The sequence below is a fragment of the Lygodium microphyllum genome, chromosome 17 (genome assembly GCF_053477565.2).
Source record: "Lygodium microphyllum isolate KBCC chromosome 17, Lygodium_microphyllum_v1.1.10, whole genome shotgun sequence".
Taxonomy (NCBI): domain Eukaryota; kingdom Viridiplantae; phylum Streptophyta; class Polypodiopsida; order Schizaeales; family Lygodiaceae; genus Lygodium; species Lygodium microphyllum.
In genome coordinates, this window is record NC_141151.1 from 141,567,011 (window position 1) to 141,592,036 (window position 25,026).

Below are 25,026 nucleotides of genomic sequence, written 5' to 3' on the forward strand. Positions count from 1 at the left end.
GGCGGATAGTACCTAGCTCAACTTGCTCTCTGGAAAAATGAAAGTGGACTCCCACATGCCACGTCCGTGGTGGAATGATCGGATTGTCCGCAAGGGCAATGGCACTCTAGTTGTCGTAGTAGACAACGGTGGGAGAGTCGCATGGGAAACGAAGTGCCACCAGTAAACTCCTCAGGTAGATGGCCTCGGTGGTGCCATCGAAGAGAGCCCAGTACTTGGCCTTGGCCATGAAAGCCACCACCATCTCCTGCTTACGGCTTGACCAAGAAATGAAAGCCGTGCCCAAGGTAAAGAGGTAGCCTCCATGAGAACGCCGGGTGTCGGGATCTTCTGCCCAATCAGAATCAGTGTACCCTTGCAAACATAAACCAAAATCATAGGTTAGGCCATAAGAATAAATACACTGTAAATAATGCAACACACAAAGACATGCAAACCAATGTGAAATCCTAGGTGCTGTAAACTACTAATTGAGTATGTTGACTGAGTAAGCTAAATCTGGCCTAGTGTGAATTAACCAAAGAAGTTTTCCTACAACAGAGTGATAGGTATGTGCATCGAAGGGTTGTTCTAGGGTATCCTTCGACAAGTGGATAGTAGGATCAAGAGGTGTGGCCACTGGCTGTGTCTGATTCGAAGTGTATTGTTCCACTAGTTGAAGTGTGAATTTCTGCTGTGACACAAAAATGCATCCCCCAGAATGAACTACCTCCATCCCCAAAAAATAAGACAACAAAACCAAGGTCTGTCATCTCAAAAGCAGCTCTAAGCTTTTCCTTGATGTCTCCTATGGTAGTAGAATCTGAGCCTGTGATGAGTAAGTCGTCAACATATAGCAGGATATAATTGACCCCCTCTACAGTAGATCGAACATATAAGTTCAGGTCATAAGGGGTAGAATGTTATCCATGAGTCCGTAAGAACTCATCCATCCTATGGAACCAAGATTGTGGTGCTTGCTTCAACCCATAAAGAGCTTTCTACAAGCGGAATTGTACTAGGCTCTGATACTATGTAAAGAAATACTTTGATACAGAAACACAAATAACAATCGTACGACAAAGCACAGACTGATAAAAGAACTCAGTTAGGGTTAGGGTAACTCAGAGACAATGAACACAAAAAATAAGTGAAGTGATATAACTGCTGAATATACAATGCTCATGCAACAAACACACTATGCAGTGAATGAATACTGAACCTTGAACTCCTGTATCTCAAGGATCAGGGTAGGGGTAATGAGCTGGAGAGAGTGTTGTACTCTGAACGGATCCCGAATTGCAACAAGGCAGCCTTCGGATGTCAAACACCAGCAAACACAGCAATGAGAAGCTAGATCTGATGCAGATGGCAGTGAGGAGAGAGAAATACTAAATACACAGGCTGCAGGAGAGAGAAAGACTAAAAATGCATGCAGGACAGCTTGCAGGAGAGAGAAAGATTAACACAGGCATGACAGCGGTAGGAGAGAGAAAGCTACCAAACGCAAGTTGGACAGCTTGCAGAAGCTGGGCGACAATTGGAGGAGAGAGAAAAAGCTGCCAAACGCAGGCTGCAGATGACGTGGCAGGCAGTATGACAGTAGATCTGTGTAGGAACAACAATCACTTGGCTGGGATCAGCTCCAAACTGTGAGAAGAGGGCTGGAAATTAGGTGCCAACTGATGTAGACAGCAATGGATAGCTTCTACTGAGATGTCCTCCGCGAAGGGGGTGTGGGCAGCAAGCTGAAACACCTGAAATTCGCAAAAATGAGATTGAGGGCTGAATGGAGAGGAGCATACGTATTTATAGAAAGTTTGGGCCCTCCCAAGTGGGTTTGTGCTTATGGGACACATAAATTCTCTAGGATTGGGTTTCTTTTAAATAAACAAGGTTTCTTCATTAATTAAGCAAGTTTTGGGGTTGTTTAAGTAAAGCTAATGCATATTTAGCTTAACAAGGGCACGGGGAGCAGAGGATGGATATCCCTGTTGAGAAACCCTTCACCCTTCACCCGTAGTTTGTGTTTTTGCGTTTCTGCGTTTGTTTAGGTTTGCGTTTAGGGTTTGTAGGCTCAAAAAGGGGTGCTACCCTAGACTAACTGTGCCTATTTATAGGCCACTCATTCATTCCTTACAGCTGATTCATTCAATTCGTCACGTCTTCTCTTGAGCCTGTCCACTACCCTCACGCCCCTTCAGGAGGACATTGCGGTTTGTGGTTCGTGGCTGTCTTCATCATCTTCCTTGTGCTACGACACTCTTGTTTCCTTGTATCACATTCACTCCATGATTTAGATCTTCATCATTTCATTCATTAGAGTTTCTTCTCTCTTTTCCTCTTCTCAATGTTTGCCAAGTTCAGAAACTTTGAAGTGAATGAATGTAAGAGTGTACAGAATGACCAAGGGTGGAGCAATGGAGTGTCAGAGAGTGATGTCCACCGGAGATGGATCCCAAGTTTTGTAACCACCAGTTGGAGATGAGAGAGTGCTAAATAATGAAGGGCAGTAGGCTAGTCACCAAAACACAATTGTTGGAGGCTGAAATTTGGTAAATGCAGCAGTGAAGTACCAGAGGAGGCTGAAAACTAGTCACCGGAGGCAGATATCTGTCAGGCAACAATAGGAGAGGTGTATGTTGATGTAGGTGCCCCGTTGGACAAAAAAAGCGCAGGTTCTGCAGCAGGTGCATGGTGGGAGAGATGGCAGCAGCTTGTCGCTTGGCACTAGATGCTGAAAACAGAGGCTGATCATGTGCTATGATGATGCAGTAGATGGAGACCTCCAAACATCAGGGTGATCGCTGAAAACAGGTCAGATGGACATCAGATGGTTGAAATCTGCACAAAAGGATTAGGTTTAATGGTGGGTAGCTCGTCTATCTTGCATTTGTGGGCTGACATCATCGAGTGGCTGGTACAACCTGTGTTTTTGCTAAATAGTATGCTAAACTTTTGCGTTTTTTCAGTTTTAGAGATGGCCTTGCATCTCAGTGGTTTGTTAGAGATCAGATCAGATCAGGGCAGCAGGTGGCCTGGTGCAGTCGGACTGCACAGTCGGACTGCCACGTGGCAGTCCGACCTGCAGCAGGCAGTCGGCTGACCGGGCATTTCTGGCGCCCTCTTTTGCCCAGTTTTTCGGCTATTTATACTCGACTTCTTCAGGAGTTTGGGACACTTCTCTGCTCGCAGATTACAGACCGGTGACACGCGCAGATTCCGTCTCTGTTCGCAGATTTCAGACAGCAGACAGTGCAGACTGCAGCGGACTTCGAGGTGAACAGCAGGTTGCATTGTCGAGGTGGAGACACGCAGTCCAGCGCATTGCGCCCGTGTACATATCTGCATATCTTTGTATTCAGCATTCTTTATACAGCAGATCTTCATTGTCCACTGTCTCTTTCACTCTCTTCTTTCTCTGCGTTCTCTCTCTCACAGTCCTACGCTTCCGCACCGCTGCACTCTGACATGGTATCAGAGCAGTGTTTGAGGGCTGACTGAGCGCAGAATCAACCTGAAGAGGAGTTTCCATCGCGACACAAATTTGCGTTTTTTGTGTTTAAGGGCAGACAGGAGGGCTGCGCCTTGGAACAAGGCTAAAACGAGTGTGGGCGCACAAGAAAGGAGTACAGGTGGTGGATTTGCTGCTGTTTACTGCTGTTTGACGCGGAGGAAGTTTGAGTTTTCAGCCTACAAGTGCAGGTTTTGCTTTTTCATCACCTCCGGCGGGTGAAGCAGGTTCAGGACACGGAAGAGCCTTAGCAGGCTGAGTTTTCCCAGTCAGAGGGGACTGCTTTTGCGTTTGTGAAGGCATTGCAGGTGAAGATGTCTACAGAGATTGACTTGGAGTTCCAGGCGATTATGGACCGGAAGGTGCCTGTCTTACCGGCTCTTCCTACAGATCAGAAGCTCGACGGCGACAACTACCACATTTGGCGCGTCATGATGTTGGCCATTCTTGAGTCCTATGATTTGGCGGAGCTGGTACAGGAGGAGATTGACCGGCCCTCGGTAAGAGATGAGTCCAAACTCTCTTCCGATGCTCGTGCGGAGTTGGCCAAGGCCCAGTCTCATTGGGACAAACTGAATGCCAGGATTCGATCCTTTCTCTTTCTATCATGCACTACAGCCGTGATCACTCACATCAAGCACTTGACGGTGGCTCGGGAGATATGGTTGGAGCTTGATCAGATGTACAATCAGATGACCCTAATGAAGCGGGTTTCTTTGGAGGTACAGATGCGGACCTTGTCCGTCAATAAGTCTTCTTCTCTACGGGAGCACATTAACAAGCTAAGGCAGCTTCAGATGCAGGTTCAGAATGCGGGGAAGCCGATTTCCTCCGAAGACATGGCGATCACACTATTGTCCCAGTTGCCGCCACGATTCGGTACATTTTACTCTGCCCTTATTGCTTCGGGGCGAGAGTCTACTCTTCGGTGGGAAGAGTTGGTTCCTATGGTCTTGGACCAAGAGGAATAGTTAAAGGGACATAATGCTTCCAAGTCGGAGGCGCTGACAGGTCAAGCCTCTCAAAAGAAGGGGAAGGACCAAAAGAAGAAGAAGGGGGATAACAAGTCCAAGAAGGAGAAGGAGAAGGAGAAGGACAAGGACAAAGACTCCACATGCCATATTTGTGGAAAGACTGGCCATTGGAAGAAGGATTGCCCTGACAAAGACACGAAGGACACCAAGAAGAAGGACACCAAGGATTCTGGAGCGGTAGCTGCACCCTCATCAGCTGCATTTCTTCATTTAGCTGTCATTGAGGACGCTTCACCGAATGCTTCTGATGCTGCGATGATGGCTCCCCAGGCTCGAGAGTGGATTGTTGATAGTGGTGCCTCATGGCACATGACTCCTTCATCAGATGGTGTTGCTCAGTTGCGACCCTCGCGTGGGTAGATTCTCATTGGAGACAGCTCTTCAGTATCTATTGCAGGTCGGGGTAAGATGCAGCTTATTCCCGATGGACGAGGTGGACCCATACCTCAGAGGTTTTACATGTACCAAGATTAGGGTACCATCTCCTTTCAGTTCATAAGATTTGCTCCCTTGGTCTTTCGGTGGAGTTTGATAGTACTACGGTGCGAGTCCTTGATCGTGAATCGAGGAAGGTTCTCTCATCCGGATATGAGGAGAACGACATTTAAACACTGAAGTCTTCCACCGCCCTCTCTACTCTTCTTCTTACCTCTCAGTTACAGTCATAGTTATGGCATGCTCGGTTTGGTCACCTGAACTATGACTATCTTCGGAGGGCGTCACGTGGACAGCTTGTTCGAGGGTTGCCAGATATAGTGGTGAGCCAGCAGCCATGTGTCTCCTGCATACGGGGGAAGCAGCATAGGGATGCCATTCCCCACACAGCTTCGCGGCGGTCTACTTCACCGATGGAGCTAGTATCTACGGATCTATGTGGCCCTATGAGGAATGAGTCCTTGCGTGGGAGCTCGTATTTCATGCTGATCGTGGATGACTACAGCTTGATGACATGGGCCTACTTTTTGGCACTAAAGTCAGAAGCTTTCTCGCACTTCAAGGATTGGCTTCTCTTTGAGGAGAACCGATCGGGCCGGAAGTTGAAGACCTTGCGATCCGACAAGGGAGGTGAATTTGTTTCTAATGAGTTTGCTCGGTTTTGTGTAGATAGAGGAATTCACCAGGAGTTTGCCAATACCAACACTCCTCAAGAAAATTGTATTCTTGAACGGAAGAACCGCAGTGTGATCGAGATGGCGCGCACCATGATGGAGCACCGACAGACCCCTCAGGTTCTGTGGGCCGAGGCTGTGGCTACTACAGTCCACATCCTTAATCGATCCCCTACTTCGGCCGTGGAAGGGATGACCCCATTTGAGGCTTATTTTGGGTCGAAGCCAGATGTTTCTTACTTTCGGGTCTTTGGGTGTGATGCCTATGTTCACATTCCCAAGGCTCACCGTGATAAATTTGAAGTAGCTTCCCGAAAACAGGTATTTGTTGGCTATACCTCCCAGTCCCAAGGCTACCGCCTATATGATCCCGTCAAGCGGGATGTGTAGACTAGCCGTGATGTGCGGTTTGTGGAGGTTCCGGCTACTTCAATGGGTGAGGAGCATCTCGTTCTTGGAGATCCAGGGGAGAGTTGGGCTCCTTCTATAGTTCCACTGGAGCCCGTGCCTTTTGATTATGATTTTGTTTCTGACACAGAGTCTACTGTTCCATCGGATACCTCTGAGGAGTTACCACCGGTGGATATTTCAGAGTCTTCTGCTGATGGAGAAAGACGAGGGGAGGTTCGGCCTCCTCCTCGATGGGCCCGTGACACACTCCGTGATTCAGGGATCGAGGGGGTTCCTGAGGAGTGGGGACCGCAGGATGGTCCGCGGCGGTCACGGCGGCACCAGGCACATTCTACAGAGCTTGTTTGCTCCAACTATTGTTTGATGACCCGTGTTATGCAGGATCGAGAGCCCACCTCCGTGAAGGAGGCTTTACAGTCCGCCCCATGGAAGAAAGCTATGGAAGCCGAGTTGGAGGCTATTGAGAGGAATGGCACTTGGTCACTCATGCCTCGCCCCTCGAAGAAGAAGGTGATTGGCGTCAAGTGGGTCTTCAAGACCAAATACCTTAGCGATGGTTCTTTGGATAAGCACAAGGCTCGCCTTGTTGCTAAAGGTTTTGCACAGCGCCCAGGTATTGACTGTCATGATACTTTTGCCCCCACAGCTTTCTTTTTGGGCCATGAGATTTATCAGTCTCAGAGGGGGATCTTTATCTCTCAACAGAGATATGTACAGGAGCTCTTGGTGTCTTTTGAGATGGAGGATTGTCGGGCTCTATCTACTCCTATGGATCCGAACTGGAAGGCCACTTCCCATTCAGCTTCTCCTTTGGCGGATGCGTCCCGCTATCGTCAGTTGATTGGGTCCTTGATTTGGCTTCTCAACACGAGGGTTGATCTATGTTTTGCTGTTGGGCTCTTGGCAGGGTTCATGAGTGAACCTAAGACGGTGCATTGGCAGGCTGCTCAGAGGATACTTCGGTATTTGAGGGGGACGTCTGATTTAGGGATTCATTACCCCGTAGGGACAGATGGTCAGATCTTGTACTTGCAGGTTGGAGCAACTCGGATTGGGCCGGTGATGTGGACCACAGGCGGTCTACTACAGGTTACTGTTTTACCTTGGGTGCAGGTGTTATTTCATGGAGTAGCAAGAAGCAGCCCACAGTAGCCCTTTCGTCTACTGAGGCGGAGTATCGGGTCGCGGCTTCCACCACATGCGAGGTAGTGTGGCTTCGGCGATTATTGGAGGAGCTTGGGTGCCCCCAGACTTGTCCTACATTGCTGCGATGTGACAATGAGAGTTGCATTGCCTTGGCAAGGAACCCTGTTTTTCATGCCCGGACGAAGCACATAGAGATCCAGTACCACTTCATCCGAGAAAAGCTTCTGGATGAGACCATCACTGTGGAGTACTGCAAGACGGAGGACAATCTTGCGGATTTGTTTACGAAGGCGCTTCCTCAGGCTCTACTTCGGAGACATTCCAGATCCCTCAGGCTTCTGCCCTGCCCAGGCTCTAAGAGGGGGTGTTAGAGATCAGATCAGATCAGGGCAGCAGGTGGCCTGGTGCAGTCGGATTGCACAGTCGGACTGCCACGTGGCAGTCCGACCTGCAGCAGGCAGTCGGCTGCACCGACTGGGCATTTCTGGCGCCCTCTTTTGCCCAGTTTTTCGGCTATTTATACCCGACTTCTTCAGCAGTCTGGGACACTTCTCTGCTCGCAGATTACAGACCGGTGACACGCAGATTCCGTCTCTGTTCACAGATTTCAGACAGCAGACAGTGCAGACTGCAGCGGACTTCGAGGTGAACAGCAGGTTGCATCGTCGAGGTGGAGACACGCAGTCCAGCGCACTGCGCCCATGTATAAATCTGCATATCTTTGTATTCAGCATTCTTTATACAGCAGATCTTCATCGTCCACTGTCTCTTTCACTCTCTTCTTTCTCTGCATTCTCTCTCTCTCAGTCCTACGCTTCCGCACCGCTGCACTCTGACATGGTTGTCATACTTCACTATATTCACTTCACTACTACTACAGTCTATGTTTTCTATTCTATCCTTGTGTGTATGAACTATTGAACTGTTGAACTCTTGTTTGATTGAGCTGATTTTGGCTACAAATTGCCTAAGGCATCTCTCTCTAACTCCTATATTCATTCACTCTCATGGAACCTCCTTGTTCTACTCTAATGACAACATAGTCACATGGGATGTCTATTTTTGGCTTCCCGTCCTACTCCCATTCTTTCCCCATACCATCCAAGGCCCACCCCCATGTTACAGCCCCTTCTCATGGTAACAGGGGATGGCAATTACCATCCCCATCCCCATCCCCATCCCCATCCCCATTCCCATTCCCATCCTGCGTTACTAGGAATGACAAGCTTGAAAGCACTCTCCTAACCTTGGGGTGTCGTTCTAGAGGCTTGAGTGCTTGTCTTTAGCACAGCACTTGACAGCAAATGCAGCCCAATCAAAGCAGCCCCAGTCCTTTATGACTAGTTGGCAGCCCAAAATGCAAGGTTTCATTGCTTCGGATGCAGGGAAAAAAGTTGCCCAGCACCAAAGCAGCTCACCTAGTGATAGAACAGGTTGCCAAGGAGAGAGAAGGTAGGAATCTGAAATGCAAGGATAGAAATCTCCAGTAGCAAAAAGCACAGAGGTTCAGACCTAAAAACTGTCAGTCACAGCACACAAAACCTGTAAACCAGGAACAATGGTCATTTGATACCATGTGACAATGTGAAATGATTGGAAGTGTGCCAAAAACACACTGGTAACTTTCAACATTCAGTGTTGAGCTAAGAAGTCTCTCCTAGCCTCCATGGTGGGGAAGCAGAGAATGAGAGCGTGCTCTTTCAAGCTGTTTCCTTCTTTAACTTGGGCGATCTTCTTACCCACTCTCCAATAAATTATAGGTAAGTCTTTCTTGATGTTCATTAGGATGCATAACTCCCTGGTGTTCTCTTTGACTTTCTCATGCATTTTCAGCCCCGTCATTTGAACATATGTGCTCTCACTCTCTGTTTTTGTTCTTCCTTTAGTATGTCATTGATGATGGCTGTTGTGGATGTATGTGTTGGTTGTTTCCCTGAAATTGTTTGAATCTCAAATAACCTACTCCCATGGGAGAATCGTATTGGTGTAAGGAGCGCTTAGCTCATCCCAAAGTGTAGTTCAGACAAGAAAAGAATTATCCATGAAGTTGGTACCTTATGGTATGAATACATACGGTATGGTACCTAAAGTGTAGTATATTATGAATCCTTTCATATGTGGTACTAGTGCAACTATGAATCCATTACTTTGCTTCCTCTACCTGTTTTTCAGTTTTCTTTAGTATCTTATCCAAGAGACAGCTTCCTTTGTTGTCTCCCTTTTTTGGAGATGTTGTACTTCTTCTTTAATGCGGGTGATCTCCTTGGTCCCTTTAATGCGGGTGATCTCCTTGGTCCCGTTGGGTTGGATTTCTCCCTCATCCAACCCATTGTGGTATTTGTCTTGAGCTTCGATTTTCAATTCAAGTTTTTTGATCAGATCATTCAGTTGCATGTTTATTGTATTCAATCCATTGTTATACTCTTTTTTGGCATTGTTGATGGCATTCATGATCAACAACTCTTTGGACATGTTTCATGCTGAGGATAGGCCTGTTTATGTGTCAAGGCTTGAAGGAAAAATCAGGTTAGGGAGCTTTAGAGCAAGAAGTAGCTGTGATCAACGTAGGGCCCGCCCAGGGGGGCGGGGGTTGGGGAGGGATTGCAAGACTGAAGGAGGGATAGGTGGGGGCTCCTGGAACAAGCTCTTGAGTAGCTCCTTGGGGGCCTTGGTGGGCAAGGTATGTCTCACACCACTGTCAAATTTGGATGACCTCTCACTCATGGAAGTATGGCCTCCTCTCGCTAAATGTAGCAGGTCATCATCCGGCCCTAATCTCCTGTGCTCTCTGTAGGGACAACCCTCTCAGTCTTCTTGTCCTTGTATTTGTATGTACCCTAACTAGTGCGAATTTATAGTAGAACTTTGATAGGATTGTCGGTTGTGCTCTCTCGTACATCTACCACTAATAGGGATGCGCTGACTCTCTAGATCTCTAGTATGTATTGGCCCAAGTATGTTTGATTTGATGTCCTCATCACCGACTATATAGTTTTCTGCCCCTATAACTCTGTATGATACTTCTCTCCTATTTGGGTGTAGGTGCTACACCTGCATAGGAGATGGTCTTTTGTCTCCATCTTTTCATGCACAATTGACAAATCCTCTCCTCCTTGGGTACCCATGAGGCCTTAAGTCTCTATCTCCAACTGGTGTGATGATACTCTGAGCTGGTCTTTGGCAACTCTCATGGCTCGTGGCATGTAAAAATCCATGTATAAGTGTCTAGTAATGAATCCATCCTTGGTGAGAGTCATGAAAAGGTCCCTGTAGTGCTGCATCTTTGTGGGAAGGAGTCTGGGGCCCCAATTATGTTGTATATGTGTCCTTGGTACAAGTCGTATGCCTAATGATCATTTTCCTCTTTGTCCGTGAGAGCTGGATAAAAGGCAAGTGACGGTCATATTGGAAGGGAGGTAGGCTCATCATGTCAATATCATACTGGAAGGAAGGTGCGCTCTGCATAAGCCTGCCATGTCCTTGGGTCCTCGATGGGTGTCAGCCGTTTAGGCTCCCTAAAGCAGCAAGATCATCCATGCTACAACCACATCGTTGCTCTTGAATAGTAGGGGAAGGTCCCAATAGTGTCTCTCCTTATACTCTCCCTATTTCTGACGAGTAAAGCGGTGCTACTCTCTTTGGGCCTTCCTCTCTACGATTTGCCCAAGTGCACTCAGCGTTTGAATCTGTTTGTACTGTGCCCTACACTCATTGTACCAAGTGTTTTGGGAGGTGATCCCTGACCCTGTACCGTGTGTCTGTCGTATGCGATGGGGAAAGCTCAAGGTGGCTGTTGAGTATAGGATTGAGGTAAGCTATGAGGTGAGTGTAGCTAGTGATGCTGATGTGTCTAGCTGAAGCAATCCCCAATATACATGGTGTGTATAGATGTCGGCAAGCTTGTCTGTGAAGCAGGTGGTGTGAGGTTGCTGTGGTAGGGTGTGTGGGTATTGTGTGTAGGTGGAGGTCAGTGTGATAGCGAGATATGTGTAATCCGCTCTTATGGGCCGTGCAGGTATATCAAAGGAGGAGACTCTCTCCATGAAAGGGATAGATTCTAATATGTAGTCCAGCGTACTGGATCCTGTGGGCTGGAAACACATCAATGCTCTTGGTGAAGGCCACCTGTCCACCCCATTATAAATAACAAGGTGATGTCGTGCTCCCAGCTCTAGCTGATGTTGTCCATACCTTGTGTTATTCGGGCCCCAATCCTCCACTGTCCTCCTCAACCTACTCTCTGTTGGGTCCAGTGGGTGGAGTATCCCTGACTCCTCAAAATCATACATCTTGCACTGGTGGTCCTGAGTCAAAAAGTGTGTAATTTACTTTGATAGATCCAAAAAGGGTGATTATGACCTACTGTTCTCCTTTGCTACTTCCTCTCCTTGTCCCCTCCTCCCTCCTTCCTTAGCGAATTTGGACCCCTTCAATGGGAATTAGCATATTGCAATATATATATACTATCCTAGTGATAGCTCCACTGGAATGCACAGTATCATGCCTCCATATCTTGGGACATGATGGAGACCCTTCCCTATAACTCCTGCTGAAAGAGCATAGCCACACTACCTCACCCATGTGTGGTGCTTTCCTGTCTAGTTCCCTCCTGGTAGGTTGACTAACAAGTGTATCCCCTAATTCGAGGGAGTCCTCTCTCCCTACTGTGGTGCATCTCAATAAGTAGAATCATGTCTCTGTCTGTCATAACCTCCTCTAGTCTCCCTGGGTGTGACAATAGTGACTCATCACAATTCCATATTGCCATGCTAATGTCTGTCTCATAGGCCATGATTCGTTGTTCTATGGCCTTGCCATCAATGATGACTGGATCTCTGACACTTGATGGGCAGTGCCCCTTGCGGTATTTCTTTATCTTGTATTTCTCAAAGATGAAGGTCATTAATATTTAGGGCCAATCTCCTTCCATCTTCAATACAAAGGGCTGTCACAATTGACCAGCAACAAGAAGGAACAATTCGCCCCTTCTTTTGGCTATGAATTTGGGCACAAATCAAACCTTGGACTCTTCCATGTGACCTGGATAAATGGGAATGGGTTCACCCCTCAGATCAGCTGCAAATTCTGTGGCTTCAGCTTCTACATCAAGTACGAGGTCTTCAATATATGGGCATAGATCCCAAAATACCTGAGAAACCCTAAGTACTGCTGTGAAATTGATTTTCAGCAGCAAAAATCATTGCTGCTCTTCACCAATGGTTGGAAAATGCTGAGAATTTCTGAAGGAATGGCAGAGAATGAGAGAGAAAATCAGTTGAAGAGAGTATCTTTTGAACGTAGCTTTGATGGCGCCAACAACTTCGAAAGGGGGTAAATCCCCTGTGCAACTGACGAGTCCTGCTCTTCTATTGTCACCTCTCATTGAGGTGGAGAAGGAAACTGGCTATCCTTGTCTCGTTGCACAGCATGATCAGTTGTTGCCTGTCTAAGAGCTAGTTTGGCAGCCCTAGAATGCACCACCATTCATGGAGATGGCTGGAATGATCATTCCTCAGCCTTTGAATGGCTGCCTCCATACTCATCTATCCCCAAACAGCCCTGTGTCACCTTGCATGGGCATAATTAATACACAATCATAATGTTACCACATGACATTTTAAAGGCCCAATTAATTTTAGGCTCAACCTAACACTAGGCAACCCCAAGGACCTGTCCAACATAACTTCAATACAACTTGTGCCAATGTCACTCACTGCATTATTAGGATACTTTGGCTGTCACTGTGACTTAACTGATTTGCACTTTACATGTGCACAACTTAATAATGCCAAAGCTAAGCATTATAAATACATGTTCCTGCGACAGTTTGAGTGGTTGCACAAGCCATTACTATGGTTATTTCCCCATCTTGTGTCCCCTTTTGTTATACAAGAGTGTTTAGAGCAGCAAGCATTCAAGTGTATCTGCACTTCATAATTTGTATCCATACTGGGAAGTTCTAGTTACTCTTTAAGTGTTTTCTTTGTAGTCCAATCCTATTTAACTTGTAGAAGCATCTTTATCTTGGGAAAAAGGCCATTTCAATGGATTGTTTGGTGAGATAACATTGAACTGCATCACTCCACTGCAGCAAGCCACACGATTTGCTTCAAATGATGCTAACTCTACCATACATTTATTCACTGCTGGAGAACTCCACAAACAAGTTCTATCACCAAACTGCTGGGAAGAGATAAGAGAGAGCAGAAATTTGATGGATAACCAGACTTCTGAAACCTTGTAATACAAAGCTGAACAGACAAAACTACATAAACTCCCAAGACAGTAGGTGTTTTAATTGCATTACATTGCAAATGATTTAGTGTTGCTTTAGACTCAGAGTTGCTATGCAAATGAGTCAAAGTCATTGGCCTTTCAGAATGAGGTGACCAAATTATTTTGTGATGTGCCAGATTATCATTATCCTCACAAATTTAGACTACTTTTGAAGTAAAATGTTGTACTTTTTTGCAAAGTGACTCCTTTAATTTTTCTCATTAAGTTGAGTTTGTTTCTGCAGATTTTCAAGGAGTGTAGCAGTTATGAGTATTGTAGGTTACATACTTGGGCTAGGGGACAGGCATCTGGACAATATTCTGATGGACTTTAGTACAGGCGATGTAGTGCACATAGACTATAATGTCTGTTTCGACAAAGGACTGCGGTTAAAAATCCCAGAGATAGTTCCATTTCGCTTAACTCAAATTATACAGGCAGCCCTTGGTCTGACAGGAATTGAAGGAACCTTCAGATGCAGCTGTGAAAAGGTGTTGGAAACGTTGCGGCAAAATAAGAATGTCATCTTGATGCTTTTAGATGTCTTTGCATGGGACCCTTTGATTGAATGGACGAAGGGGGAAGGACGTGAGGATGTTGCTGGGTTAGAAGAAAAAAGGGGCACTGAGATGGTTATCCAACGTCAGTTCAGTTCACATGTGCAAGAAATCCGTGCTCCATTGCAAGTAAGTTTCTTTACTTGCAAAGTATATTTTAGAGTGCTTCATTAAAGGCGCTCATAATTGGCAATGTGCAACACAATCCTGTCATGCTGAATATGGTCCTATTTGCAACTCTAATGGAAGCATAGTTTTGTATCTTTTTTGCACACTTACATTTATGTGAAACAAATGTGTCCAATGTCTATAGCATGTTAGTAATTTGTGCTCTATTCATTGGGTTGCGCTCATGATCATCCTACTTCTCTTGTGCCTGTTTTATGTGTAGGTTTTTCCGTAGATTTGCTGTTAATTTCATATGATGTAAATGTAACTAGTGAATGGTAGGGTCATATGTATGTGTGCAAGTTGTGAAGAGTGATATGGAGGAGCTTGAGGCTTGCATATTTAGTGGTTTTTAGACCATATACAGGTACTGAAAAGTATGAGCCCCCAGCTGGTACAAGGTTTGAACTTTTAGCTAATAGGCAGTGGAGGTTGCACTATAATTGATGAAGATATGCCTCCTGGACTTGCTATTCAGCTTATTCCTTTTGGCACCTAGACACAGGCATTGCAATAAAAAATCTGAAAGTGAGACAGATCAAATACTTGTGAAGGTTTCCTCAGAAGTGATGTCCTGTAAGCTTGAAGTAGGACTGTGGTTCAGCATGTAGACCTACAGTGCCAACAGCCTCTGCCGGAAAACTATGATCTAACTATCTCCCTTGTATTTTATTTAGCCATCTACATCATGGTCTTGTTTCAACCCTGTTATGTTGAGGGTTGTAAGGAATGGAGAGTTGGTGCTTCATGCCTCAATCCCTGCAAAACTTTTTAATCTTGCATAAAATAAATTCCCCCTCATTTTTCACTGTGCCTCCTGATGCATCTGAAGGTCAGTCATCACCTCAGAGATCCAATACGTAAACTTTTCGTTGGTTTTAAACTTGGCAGGCAAGAAATAAACTCAACTCTTGCTAGAAAAGTCATCAATCAACAAGAAGAAATACAGAGGCCCATGCAAACCAGGAGTCGGCATCGATCCACAAATATGAAAATGAACAAGATCTAGGATCCCAAAGGCATGGAAGTTATCCTCTCTATGAAGTGTTTTCTCTGCTTCTTGCTTTGCAAGAAAGTCTTATTTACATACTGTAACAATTGAATGACTCTGTGAGGAGCAAAAGAAAGCTGAAAACACATTGCCTTTGTAGCTCTATGCTCAACTCAATATGAATAAAGAGAGCCGGCTAGCTTCCATGAGAACCTTGAATGAGTCGAAGCTGTGAGAATGTGCAAGAACAAAAGTGAAAGCAATAAGCATGCAAGACAATCACAAATAACACATTACTGAAGAGTTTAGGCAATATATACAAGATCTCAATGACGGACAATGCTATTGATATCATAAACTAGAGGACAAATCATGTTGATAGTGAAAGGCACAAGTCTCAAATGGTCGATCTTCTTAGGTGCTCCTAGCTTCCCAAAATATACCCCCAGTCGCCCCCGGCACTGCCCAACAGTTTGCTTGCTAAAGTGCTACTGGGCTGCTCATAATGTGGTCACACATACATATGATACTTTGTGCAAGGAAATGCTCCACCACAAAAAACACAAAAACAATCGTACAACAAATGCACAGATTGATAAAGAACATAGTCGGGGATAGGGTAATGTAGAGACAATGAATACAATGAGTAAAGAAGAATGAAGAATGAGTAGAATACAATGCTCAATGTAGCAAACACACTATACAGTGAAGAATATTGACTCCTGAACTCCTGTCCAAAGTTCCATCAACTTTCAATTTAGTCCTACAGATCCACTTGGTCTTGATGACCTTTTTGTTTCTTGGATCTACCAAGGTCCAAGTCTAACTCTTTGGCTCAAGATAGACACAAATGATATACTACGTGCAAGCTGAGCAGATGTTCTAGGGCCCTTCGAAGTGGAATCTGGTGGAAGGATCATTGACTCTTGCACAGTTTGTTGGTAACGGGTCTTGTGGAGGAGGCATGGATGTAGAAGACTCTGCAGATGGGTTAGGAGCGGATAGCAGACTTGGCTCAAATGGCACTATCTTTGATGTGGAAGGAGGGATTGGCTTAGAGGCCACAGCTTAGAGGCCAGTGTAGTGCTATGTACAATATTTCTCTCATAAAAAATGACGTCTCTTTGGACAATTACCTTGTTTGTCCAATGATCCAACAAATGATAGGCTTTTGCCTCAGAAGAGTAGCCAACAAAAATGAGGAGATCATCAGCTCAAGGAGTGAGTTTTCCTATCTTATCATTCGGAGTGTGCATGCATACACAATACCTGAAGACTTTGAAATGGGAAATGATGGCACAACCTAAGTGGTCTCTATGAGATGACTTAGATTCTTTTCTAGTTGGCAGCCATGGACTTAGAGTTTCACCGCTCCTAGGTTTTAGCCACCACATGGGAGCCCACGAACAATGAGTGTTTTTGGCACTATGCTTCGAACACCTTGGGTATGAATCACTCTATGAGCTGTCATGCCGTCAGATGGTTAAGGGTATTCCTTGCCTAAAACTACCCAGGGATGTCTACCCAACTTGTCAGCTTGGGAAGCAACACTGCACACCCTTTCCTCAACAGACCATAGAGAGTTTAGGTGCCTCTAAGATCAATCCATGGTGATCTTTGTGGGCCTACATCACTCCCGCCCTTAATGGCACTTTGCATTTCTTTTGATAGTGGATGATTTCTCTAGATACATGTGGGTGTATTCACCTACTTTTCTTCACAGGTGCTACTTGTATATAATGAGATTGGTTGCCGAGTAGGATGTATGAGGAGTGACGTTGGTGGTGAGTTTATCTCCCACAAGTTTATTGAGTTTTTATAGGAGCATGTCATCTCTTGCCAGCTCCCACAAGTTTATCGAGTTCTTATAGGAGCATGGCATCTGTCACCAACTCATTCTACCAACTCCCCCTCATAGAATGGAATTATAGAGGGTAGGAACCGGACAGTGACAAACATGGCACACTATGTTGTTCGTACTAGAGCTTCTTGAGCACCTTTGGGGCAAGGCTGCTAACACTTCAGTGCACATCCTCAACTAGTATTTGACTGTGGTGGTTTCTTAGAGGACTCCATTCAAGGCATTTTTTGGCACTTGCTATGAACAATTACTAATCAGTCTCAGAGTCTATGACGTCGACTGTGGTCATTGTAAAGAAGACTGCTTGCCTCGATCAGCAAAGCTACGGAACGGATAATAAATTCACCCCAAGTTGACGGATATAATATACATCGTTCAATGAAGCGAGATCTTGGCCCTTGTCAGTATTAAACTTGACTTGACCTGGACCATGGATCGCGATTGAGGAGGTGTTCCCACAATGGACATTCTCGGTTGAAGGGGTGTAGGAGAGAAAAACGCCTTGAATGGGGGTCATTTGATGGGTGGCTCTACTATCCATGATCCAAATAGGAGATGATGTGCTTGGTTGGGTTGAGTGGGCCTTTGTGCTTGCCTTGTCGGGAGGTAACCCACGAATGTGGACAAGATTTGAAGCTTGGACAGCAAAGCTTTGGCACATACTTGCAAGCTGCAAAAACGAGATTATAGCTTAGTGTAGGGTAGCATGCCTATTTATAGAAAGTTTGGGTCCTCCCAATTAAGATTTGTGCTTATGGGAGACATATACTCTCTAGGAGCATATTTCTCTTTATAAAAGGTTCAATTCATTAATTAATTTGAAGTGAGTGATACGCAATTGAGATGCAATGGTCAACGATGGCGATAGCAAATCAAGAGAAAAACGTGAGCAACAATAGAGAGTAGAGAATGAGAGAGATGCACAATGTGTGGGTACAATAGAGTGTATCTCTTTTAGGTTTTTGAGATAGATGTATGAAAGTATAAGTACTAAGGGTGCATTCACACCAGTGCACATATAAAAGCCATAGTGGCCCTTTATTCCCAACAATGTCCCACGTAAGACAAAATGCCTTAAGGTTGAGGAAAAGAATCGGTTAAGTCTAAGTATATACAAAGCTGAAATACATATATTATCCAACTCCTATTATCTGTCGGCAATGAGTACATCTTTGCTGGAAGGCCCTTCGTGAGAAGATCTGTAGGGTTATCATTTGTATATACCTCGACAATCTCAATGCTTTTCCTGTCAAGTATATCCTTGATAAAGTGATACTTTACTCGTATGTGCTTTGTCTTTGCATGAAAGATGAGGTTCCATGCTAACATGATAGCACTCTGACTATGGAGGAGAGGGATCTTGGTAATGCCAAGCTCTCCTACTAAACGTGAAAGCCATAAAGCCTCCTTGCATGCCTCAGTGGTAGCCACATACTTTGCCTCTGTAGTAGATGATGCAACACATTTCTGTAGCGTGGAGATCCAAGAAACTGCTCCCCTTGTGAAGGTGAATACATACCTTCAAGTAGACTTTCTACAACCGTTAGTATGACCAACATAGTTTGCATCTGTAAGCCAACGACAAATGCCTTTTGCTTTCCAAAGCAGATGCATAAATCCTTTGTGTCCTTAAGATATCTCATGATACCTTTTATTACTTCCCAATGCTTTTTGTGAGGATGTGCCATGTACCTGCTAAACACTTCCACCGCAAATGCTATGTCATGTATATAGCAACCATAGTATGCATCAAGCTACCCACAGCTGAAGCATACGAAATCTTGGTCATTTCAGCCTTTTCATCATCATGTAGGGCTGTCCTTTGCACTGAGTTTCATAGATGGAGGCAATGATATGCCAATTGCTTTCTCTCTCTCCATATTGAAACGCTACAAAATCTTGGATACATCCTCCTATTGTGACAGTTAAAGAAGACCTTTTGACCTCCCCTTGAGTATATGCATGCCAAGAATGTGATTTGCCTCACCAAGATTCTTCATGTCAAAATTGCTATGTAGGTTGTGCCTCAATGTGTATAAAGTATGAACATCCCTACTAGTAATTAGTATGCCATCCATATACAAAACCAACATAATAAGACTACCATCTGTTGGCCTTCTTGGTATATAAGCATTGATCCACTTGACTTCTTTTGAATCTTTGAGATTGCATGAATGTATCACACTTATGATATCATTCACGGGGTGTGTGTTTCAGCCCATACAAGCTTTTGTTGAGTTTAGATACCATATTTTCCTTCCCCTTTGCCACAAGACCTTCTGGCTGTTACATATATATGTCCTCATGCAGATCACCATATAGGAAAGCAGTCTTTACATCCATATGATTTCCATATCCTCACATGCAACCAAGCCCAATATGGTCTGCAAAGTAGTCATCGTGACTATAGGAGAGAAGATCTCATCAAAATCAATCCCATGTTCTTGCTTGTACCCCTCTGCAACAACAAGCCGTGGCTTTGTACTTGTGGAGGAACTAGAAGTGACCTTCCATCTTGTAGACCCATTTGCATGGTAGGACTTTCTGTCCCTTGGAAAAATGCACCAAATTCCAAGTGCCATTCTTCTTTAGAGATTCCATCTCTAACAACATAGCTTTATGCCATTTTTTGCTGTCCTTCCTATCCATTGCTTCCTTAAAGCATGATTGTTCACCACAGTTTATCAACATGACATAATCAGCCACATAATTTGCACCAAGAATAAGCCTATCTGGTTGTTTTGTATTTCTAGTTCATCTACAGACCCATTGATCAATGTTTGCTGGCTACTCAGCCTGCAAATCTGCATTAATAGCTTGCTGTTCAAACGGTTCAGCATGCTGTTGTGCCTGTTCCAGTTGATCTAATGGCACATTTTCTTGCTGAAATTGTGGTATATCATGGGTAACTTCTTGCCGATCAATTTTAGCATCATTCCTTGCATTTATAGGGTCATTTCAACAGGTATTTATTGTTGTATAGCGGACACTCTTTGCTTCCTACAAGTATCTCTTCTCAGAACACAACCCTTATAACTTTCTCAGTCTTTTCGGGCTGTTTATGCATGCGATTTTCTCAGAAGATAACACATTAATCTATAATCCATTTCACCCTCATCACCATATCCTAGGAAAATGCATTTACAAGACTTTGGCTTCAATTTGTTGTGTTGTTCCTTGGGTATATGTACAAATGCCTCGCAGCCAAACACTCTTTGAGTGTGCATATGAAGGTGGCTTGCCCGACCACACTTCTTGAGGGACTCTCCTTCCCAAAGGCCTGTCCAATGACCCGTTTATCAAGCGTATGGCTGTCATAATAGTCTCTATTCTAAATCCGTGGGGTAATGCAGCATGAGATAGCATGGTACAGACCTTCTCCCGAATAGTCCTATTCATATGCTCTACAACATCGTTATGAGGTGGATTATGAGAGGTGGTGAGCTCCAATGTGAAAATATTTCTCTCTAGAGACAACCTTGGCATCTCACATACATCTGAATGTACCAACTACATGGCAATAACCTAAATAAGAAAGCATTTTCATTCCAATTTGTTTAATGTGTCCCAATGGGCTATGCCACAAAGACACACTTGGTTGCTCGGCTATGGTGACATGTTTACGCACACTAGATACATGTAATGGATACAGAATGTCACTCATAGAGCTTGTAGCAACAACCCTAGATCCCTTATATAGTCTCCATTTGCCACTCCCAAAAGTGGTGTGATAGCCTTTCTCATCTTGTTGCCTTGTGCTTATCAAGCTCTTCTTGAGCTGGGGTACATGCCTCGCATTATGCAAGTTGAATACTGAACCATGCTGAAATGCCAACTGCACATTGCTAATTCATGCAATGTCACATGCATAGTTGTCCCCCAAGTGGACAATACTATGTCTACCACTATTGTAGTCAAAAAGCCCCTCATGGTGTGGTGTCACATGGAATGATGCACGTGAATCAAGAATCCAAGTGTGCATGTCATCATCAGAATTTGCAATCAATGATTATGTACGAAAAGAAGAAGCAAAGAGTGCATCATTGCCACTGTTATTGTCATGATTGATTACATGGACTTCCTCTATCTTCACATTGCTCTTCTTTGCATGTTGGCTGTCTTTTTCACATCTTTGCTATCATCAATGCTTTTTCCCTTGCCCTTCTCTTTCTTCCACTTAAAGCAATCCTGCTTGAAGTGCCATTTCTTGCCATAATAATGGCATTCTATATCTTTTCCACAACTTGGGGCGTGCTTTGTTTTCAAACTTGCCCTTTTGCTAGGATTTGCCTCTGGTATGCAATGCATTGGAAGACTTGCTTGTTGCTGACTTATTTTGCCTATTTAGCTCTTCCATGAGTAAAGAGCTCTCCATATCTAAATATAACAACATAGCATTGGGGTTACTCATTGCTGTCCTAAAATTGTCCCAACTTTCAAGCAAAGTGCATAGCAAAAATGTTGCCTTGAACTCTTCATCAATGTTGAACTTCAAAGCAACGAGTTGGTTGAAAATAGAGTTAAACTACATGGTTGTGTCTTCCTTCATACGAAGTTCCATCAATTTCTTCAACTCGTAAACCTTGCTTGCTGCAATTTTTTGAGCATATAACTTCTCATGTCTTTGCCACATATCATAAGTAGAATTGAATTTCTCTATATTAAATAGTAGAGTATTTGACATTGAAAGCTCTTTGGTAGAGCGTGCAAGCTCATCCAAGTCATCCCACTCATCTTGATTCATGGTTGTTTGTTTTACCCCTTCTGTCTTTATGGGCTTTACCTGTTTCTTTTGTACCAAGACATTATAGCATTGCTTCCGCCTTATAGCAAAGTTGTGTGCACCCTCAAGCTTCTTGATGTACAAAAGATTGCTGCTATCACTGCTGCCAGCCATGATTTAAAGCCCAAAAATGACTCAAAAGTCAAGAAATATAAGCCCACCTATCACACAAATGACCAAGGTACAAAATAAGTACCAACCAACAATGAAAAACCAGGTGATTGTAGAAATTTCAAATCTGCAAATCAATTTTCAAAGTCACAAAATGTGTGCTACATCACATCACAAGTAATTGCAGTTGTTCCATGGGCTAATACATTAAATTGCATGAGAAAGCCCTAAAATTTAGCTGCAATTTCTGCTCCAAATGCATCCACATGCACAAATTTGACCCCATGGTCAAAAGCCCCAAATTTCTCTACTCAAGTTACATCAAACATAACTCCTAAGTAGATTCCACAAGCCAATTTTGCCAAAATTTCACAAATTTTGTAAAAGTCCAAATTTGCCTAGGTCCAATGTGCTCAATTTGCACTTGTACCGCAAGTGCATTTCAAGACCAAATTTGACACAAATTTTCCAAATTTTGCAAAAGCCCCAAATTGTGCAGGGTGCACTAGTCAAAATTTCAAGAAATTGTACTTGTCATTGTGCAACTTCCACAAATACATGAAAAACTCCAAAATTTTCACAAATTTTATTCTGTTGAGTAAAATCTTTGAGCATACATTAGAAGCCTGGAAAATTTTCAATCTCAAACATTGTGCATATTGATGTATACATCAGAAGCCTGGAAAAATATTTGAGCATGCACAATCTTTGAGATTTTTCACTTTGTGCTTTAGTGGCGTGTGAAATGAACTTTAAAAAAAAATGTGATTTCTACTAGAAAAAAGAAAATGTGAACTGCCATCAAGCTGCCACACGTGACCTGTGCATGACCTGGAAACCGTCACTTGACTGCCATGACTTGCGTGTGACTTGGAAGGTGTTGCTTGACTGCCAAAGTGATCAAAACATGACCTGGAAGTTGCCACCTGACCTGTGCTGACAAAAAACGACTATTGCCTATTGGGAACAGGTCACACCTTACCTGTGGACTGCCTAAGACAGCTGCCCCTGACTTGCATGTGTAGGTCTAACTTGAAATGAAGATATGCTGTTCTCTTTGTGTGGGACGAGCTGACACAGCTGGAATGGACTTTGAGAAGCACACTTGTGATAACCGATGCTTGGATACTAGTTTGAAGTGAGCGATACGCATATGAGATGCAATGGTCAGCAATGGCGATGGCACATAGAGAGAAAAATGTGAGCAACAGTAGATAGTAGAGTGAGAGAGATGCACTATGTGTGGGTAGAATAGAGTATAGCTCTTTTAGGTTTTTGAGATAGATATATTAAAGTGCAAGTACTAAGGGTGTGTTCACACCCGTGCACATATAAAAGGCACAATGGTCCTTTATTTCCAACATAATTGAACTTTGGAATTGTTTTAATAAAGCTAATGCATTTTTAGTGCAACACTTGGGAGATATGCATGGGTTTGCAAAAGAAAACACAAGAGTATACAATCACAATTGAAACATAGTGAACTTAAATGCAACACAAAAACAAAAAAATGTAAAAGTGTGAAATGAAGATAACAGAATAATGAATGAATAGATGAATGAAAATGTGCAAAATGCTCAAGGGGAGAGCTGTCCAATAGGTGGTGGTTCTTGTGGTGGTGGTCTCAGGGAGGTGCTGGTGTGTGTCATGTGAAGAAAACTACTAGGGTTTGCACTGAGGAAACACAGAATGTACGATTACAATAGAAACACAAAAAGACAGACACAAACACAAAAAGCAAAACTCAAAACCTAAACGCAAAACTCAAACTCAAACACAAATAGAAGAAGAGAAAGAAGAACACAACTCTGAAGTGAATGAATACTACAAATGAATGTAAGTGTGTATAGATACTCAAGGGTAGAGCAGCGTGTGAGAGAGTGACGTCCATGGAAGATGGATCCCAAGTCTGTGACCACTAGTCGGAGTGTGGAGTCTACAAAACGATGATGTGAAAAGGGTGTGGAGCACCAAACACAAGTAGGAGAAGCTGTGGAGATGGAAGGTAGCCCCCTCGAGCTGTGGATGTCGCCTAGATGAGGGGGAGCACTAGCACGTGTCGTGTGGAGGAATAAACACCAAACGCAAGCAGCTGGAGTGTATAGGAATTGTTGCCTGGCTGGTCTGGAACCAAATGCAAGGTGCAAAAGGTGATGAAGATGCTTGTGATGGTTGGAAGATGCCAAACGCAGCCTGGAGGAAGGTGCCAAACAGTGGGTGACAGCCTAGAGGAAGGCGCTAGGCATAGTTGTCAGGTACGAAAAGTATAATACGGTACGGTACGATAAAATACGGTACTAAATGGTACCTTAAGATTTTATAAGGTACAGTACGATATTAGTACGAAAAAAAAATAACTTCATTATTTTGAAGTATAGATGATAGAACAAATGTTTAAGTCTAAATAGCAATGCTATTGGAGTATATAAGATGAATACTTGAGGGTAACATGTCAAAATCTCTATGGCATATGCCGCATGCACAATATGCGCTACAACTTACAAGTACATACATAGGAGTGGATACATCATACATGAATGATCATACAAATAAGAGGCATGTATGCTTGAGAGAGAGAGAGAGAGAGAGAAATAGATGAAATGACATGAGATGCTTTATTAACGTCTACAAGAGACCAAAATGATCTATGAGACCAACAGTTACCAAACAAACCACCAAAGGTTTTGGTAAAAGATTTATGAATTTTGTTATGGTTTTGTTTGGCATTGCTAAGGCTAAAGTAGCTACCGATGGTACATTCACTAATTCGTGTATTCTCAGAAGGTACATTAGGCCAAGCTATCCTCTAGCCTAGTTTTATTAGCAATGTGTACTAATGCTTTGGGTTGGGTGGTGCAAAATGAGCTGTGAACAAAGGTAAAATCAATAGGATTAAGCTACTTGATGATTCTTAAATGGTGCTGAATTTATTTATTGATGACACTAACATATTGTGAAAAATGATGGGACATCAATTAGAAACGTTTGGAACTGCTTGAATACCTTATGTATGGCCTTTGGCTCTAGGATAAATCATAACAAAACATGTATGAGGAGTCTAATCAAGCTTCCACCCCCTTTCTTGG

At 43.8% G+C, this 25,026-nt stretch overlaps 1 protein-coding gene across 5 annotated transcripts in view; it reads left to right on the top strand.

Annotated features, from left to right (window-relative positions):
- The window catches only part of LOC148022421 (uncharacterized), a 68,074-nt gene that overhangs the window by 18,632 nt on the left and 24,416 nt on the right, over positions 1-25,026 (top strand). For all 5 annotated transcript variants that reach the window (XM_087698038.1, XM_087698037.1, XM_087698035.1 and 2 more), the window contains exon 6: positions 13,714-14,155. In XM_087698038.1, the coding sequence (XP_087554164.1) occupies positions 13,714-14,155 (442 nt within the window). The remainder of the gene's footprint in view (positions 1-13,713; positions 14,156-25,026) is intronic.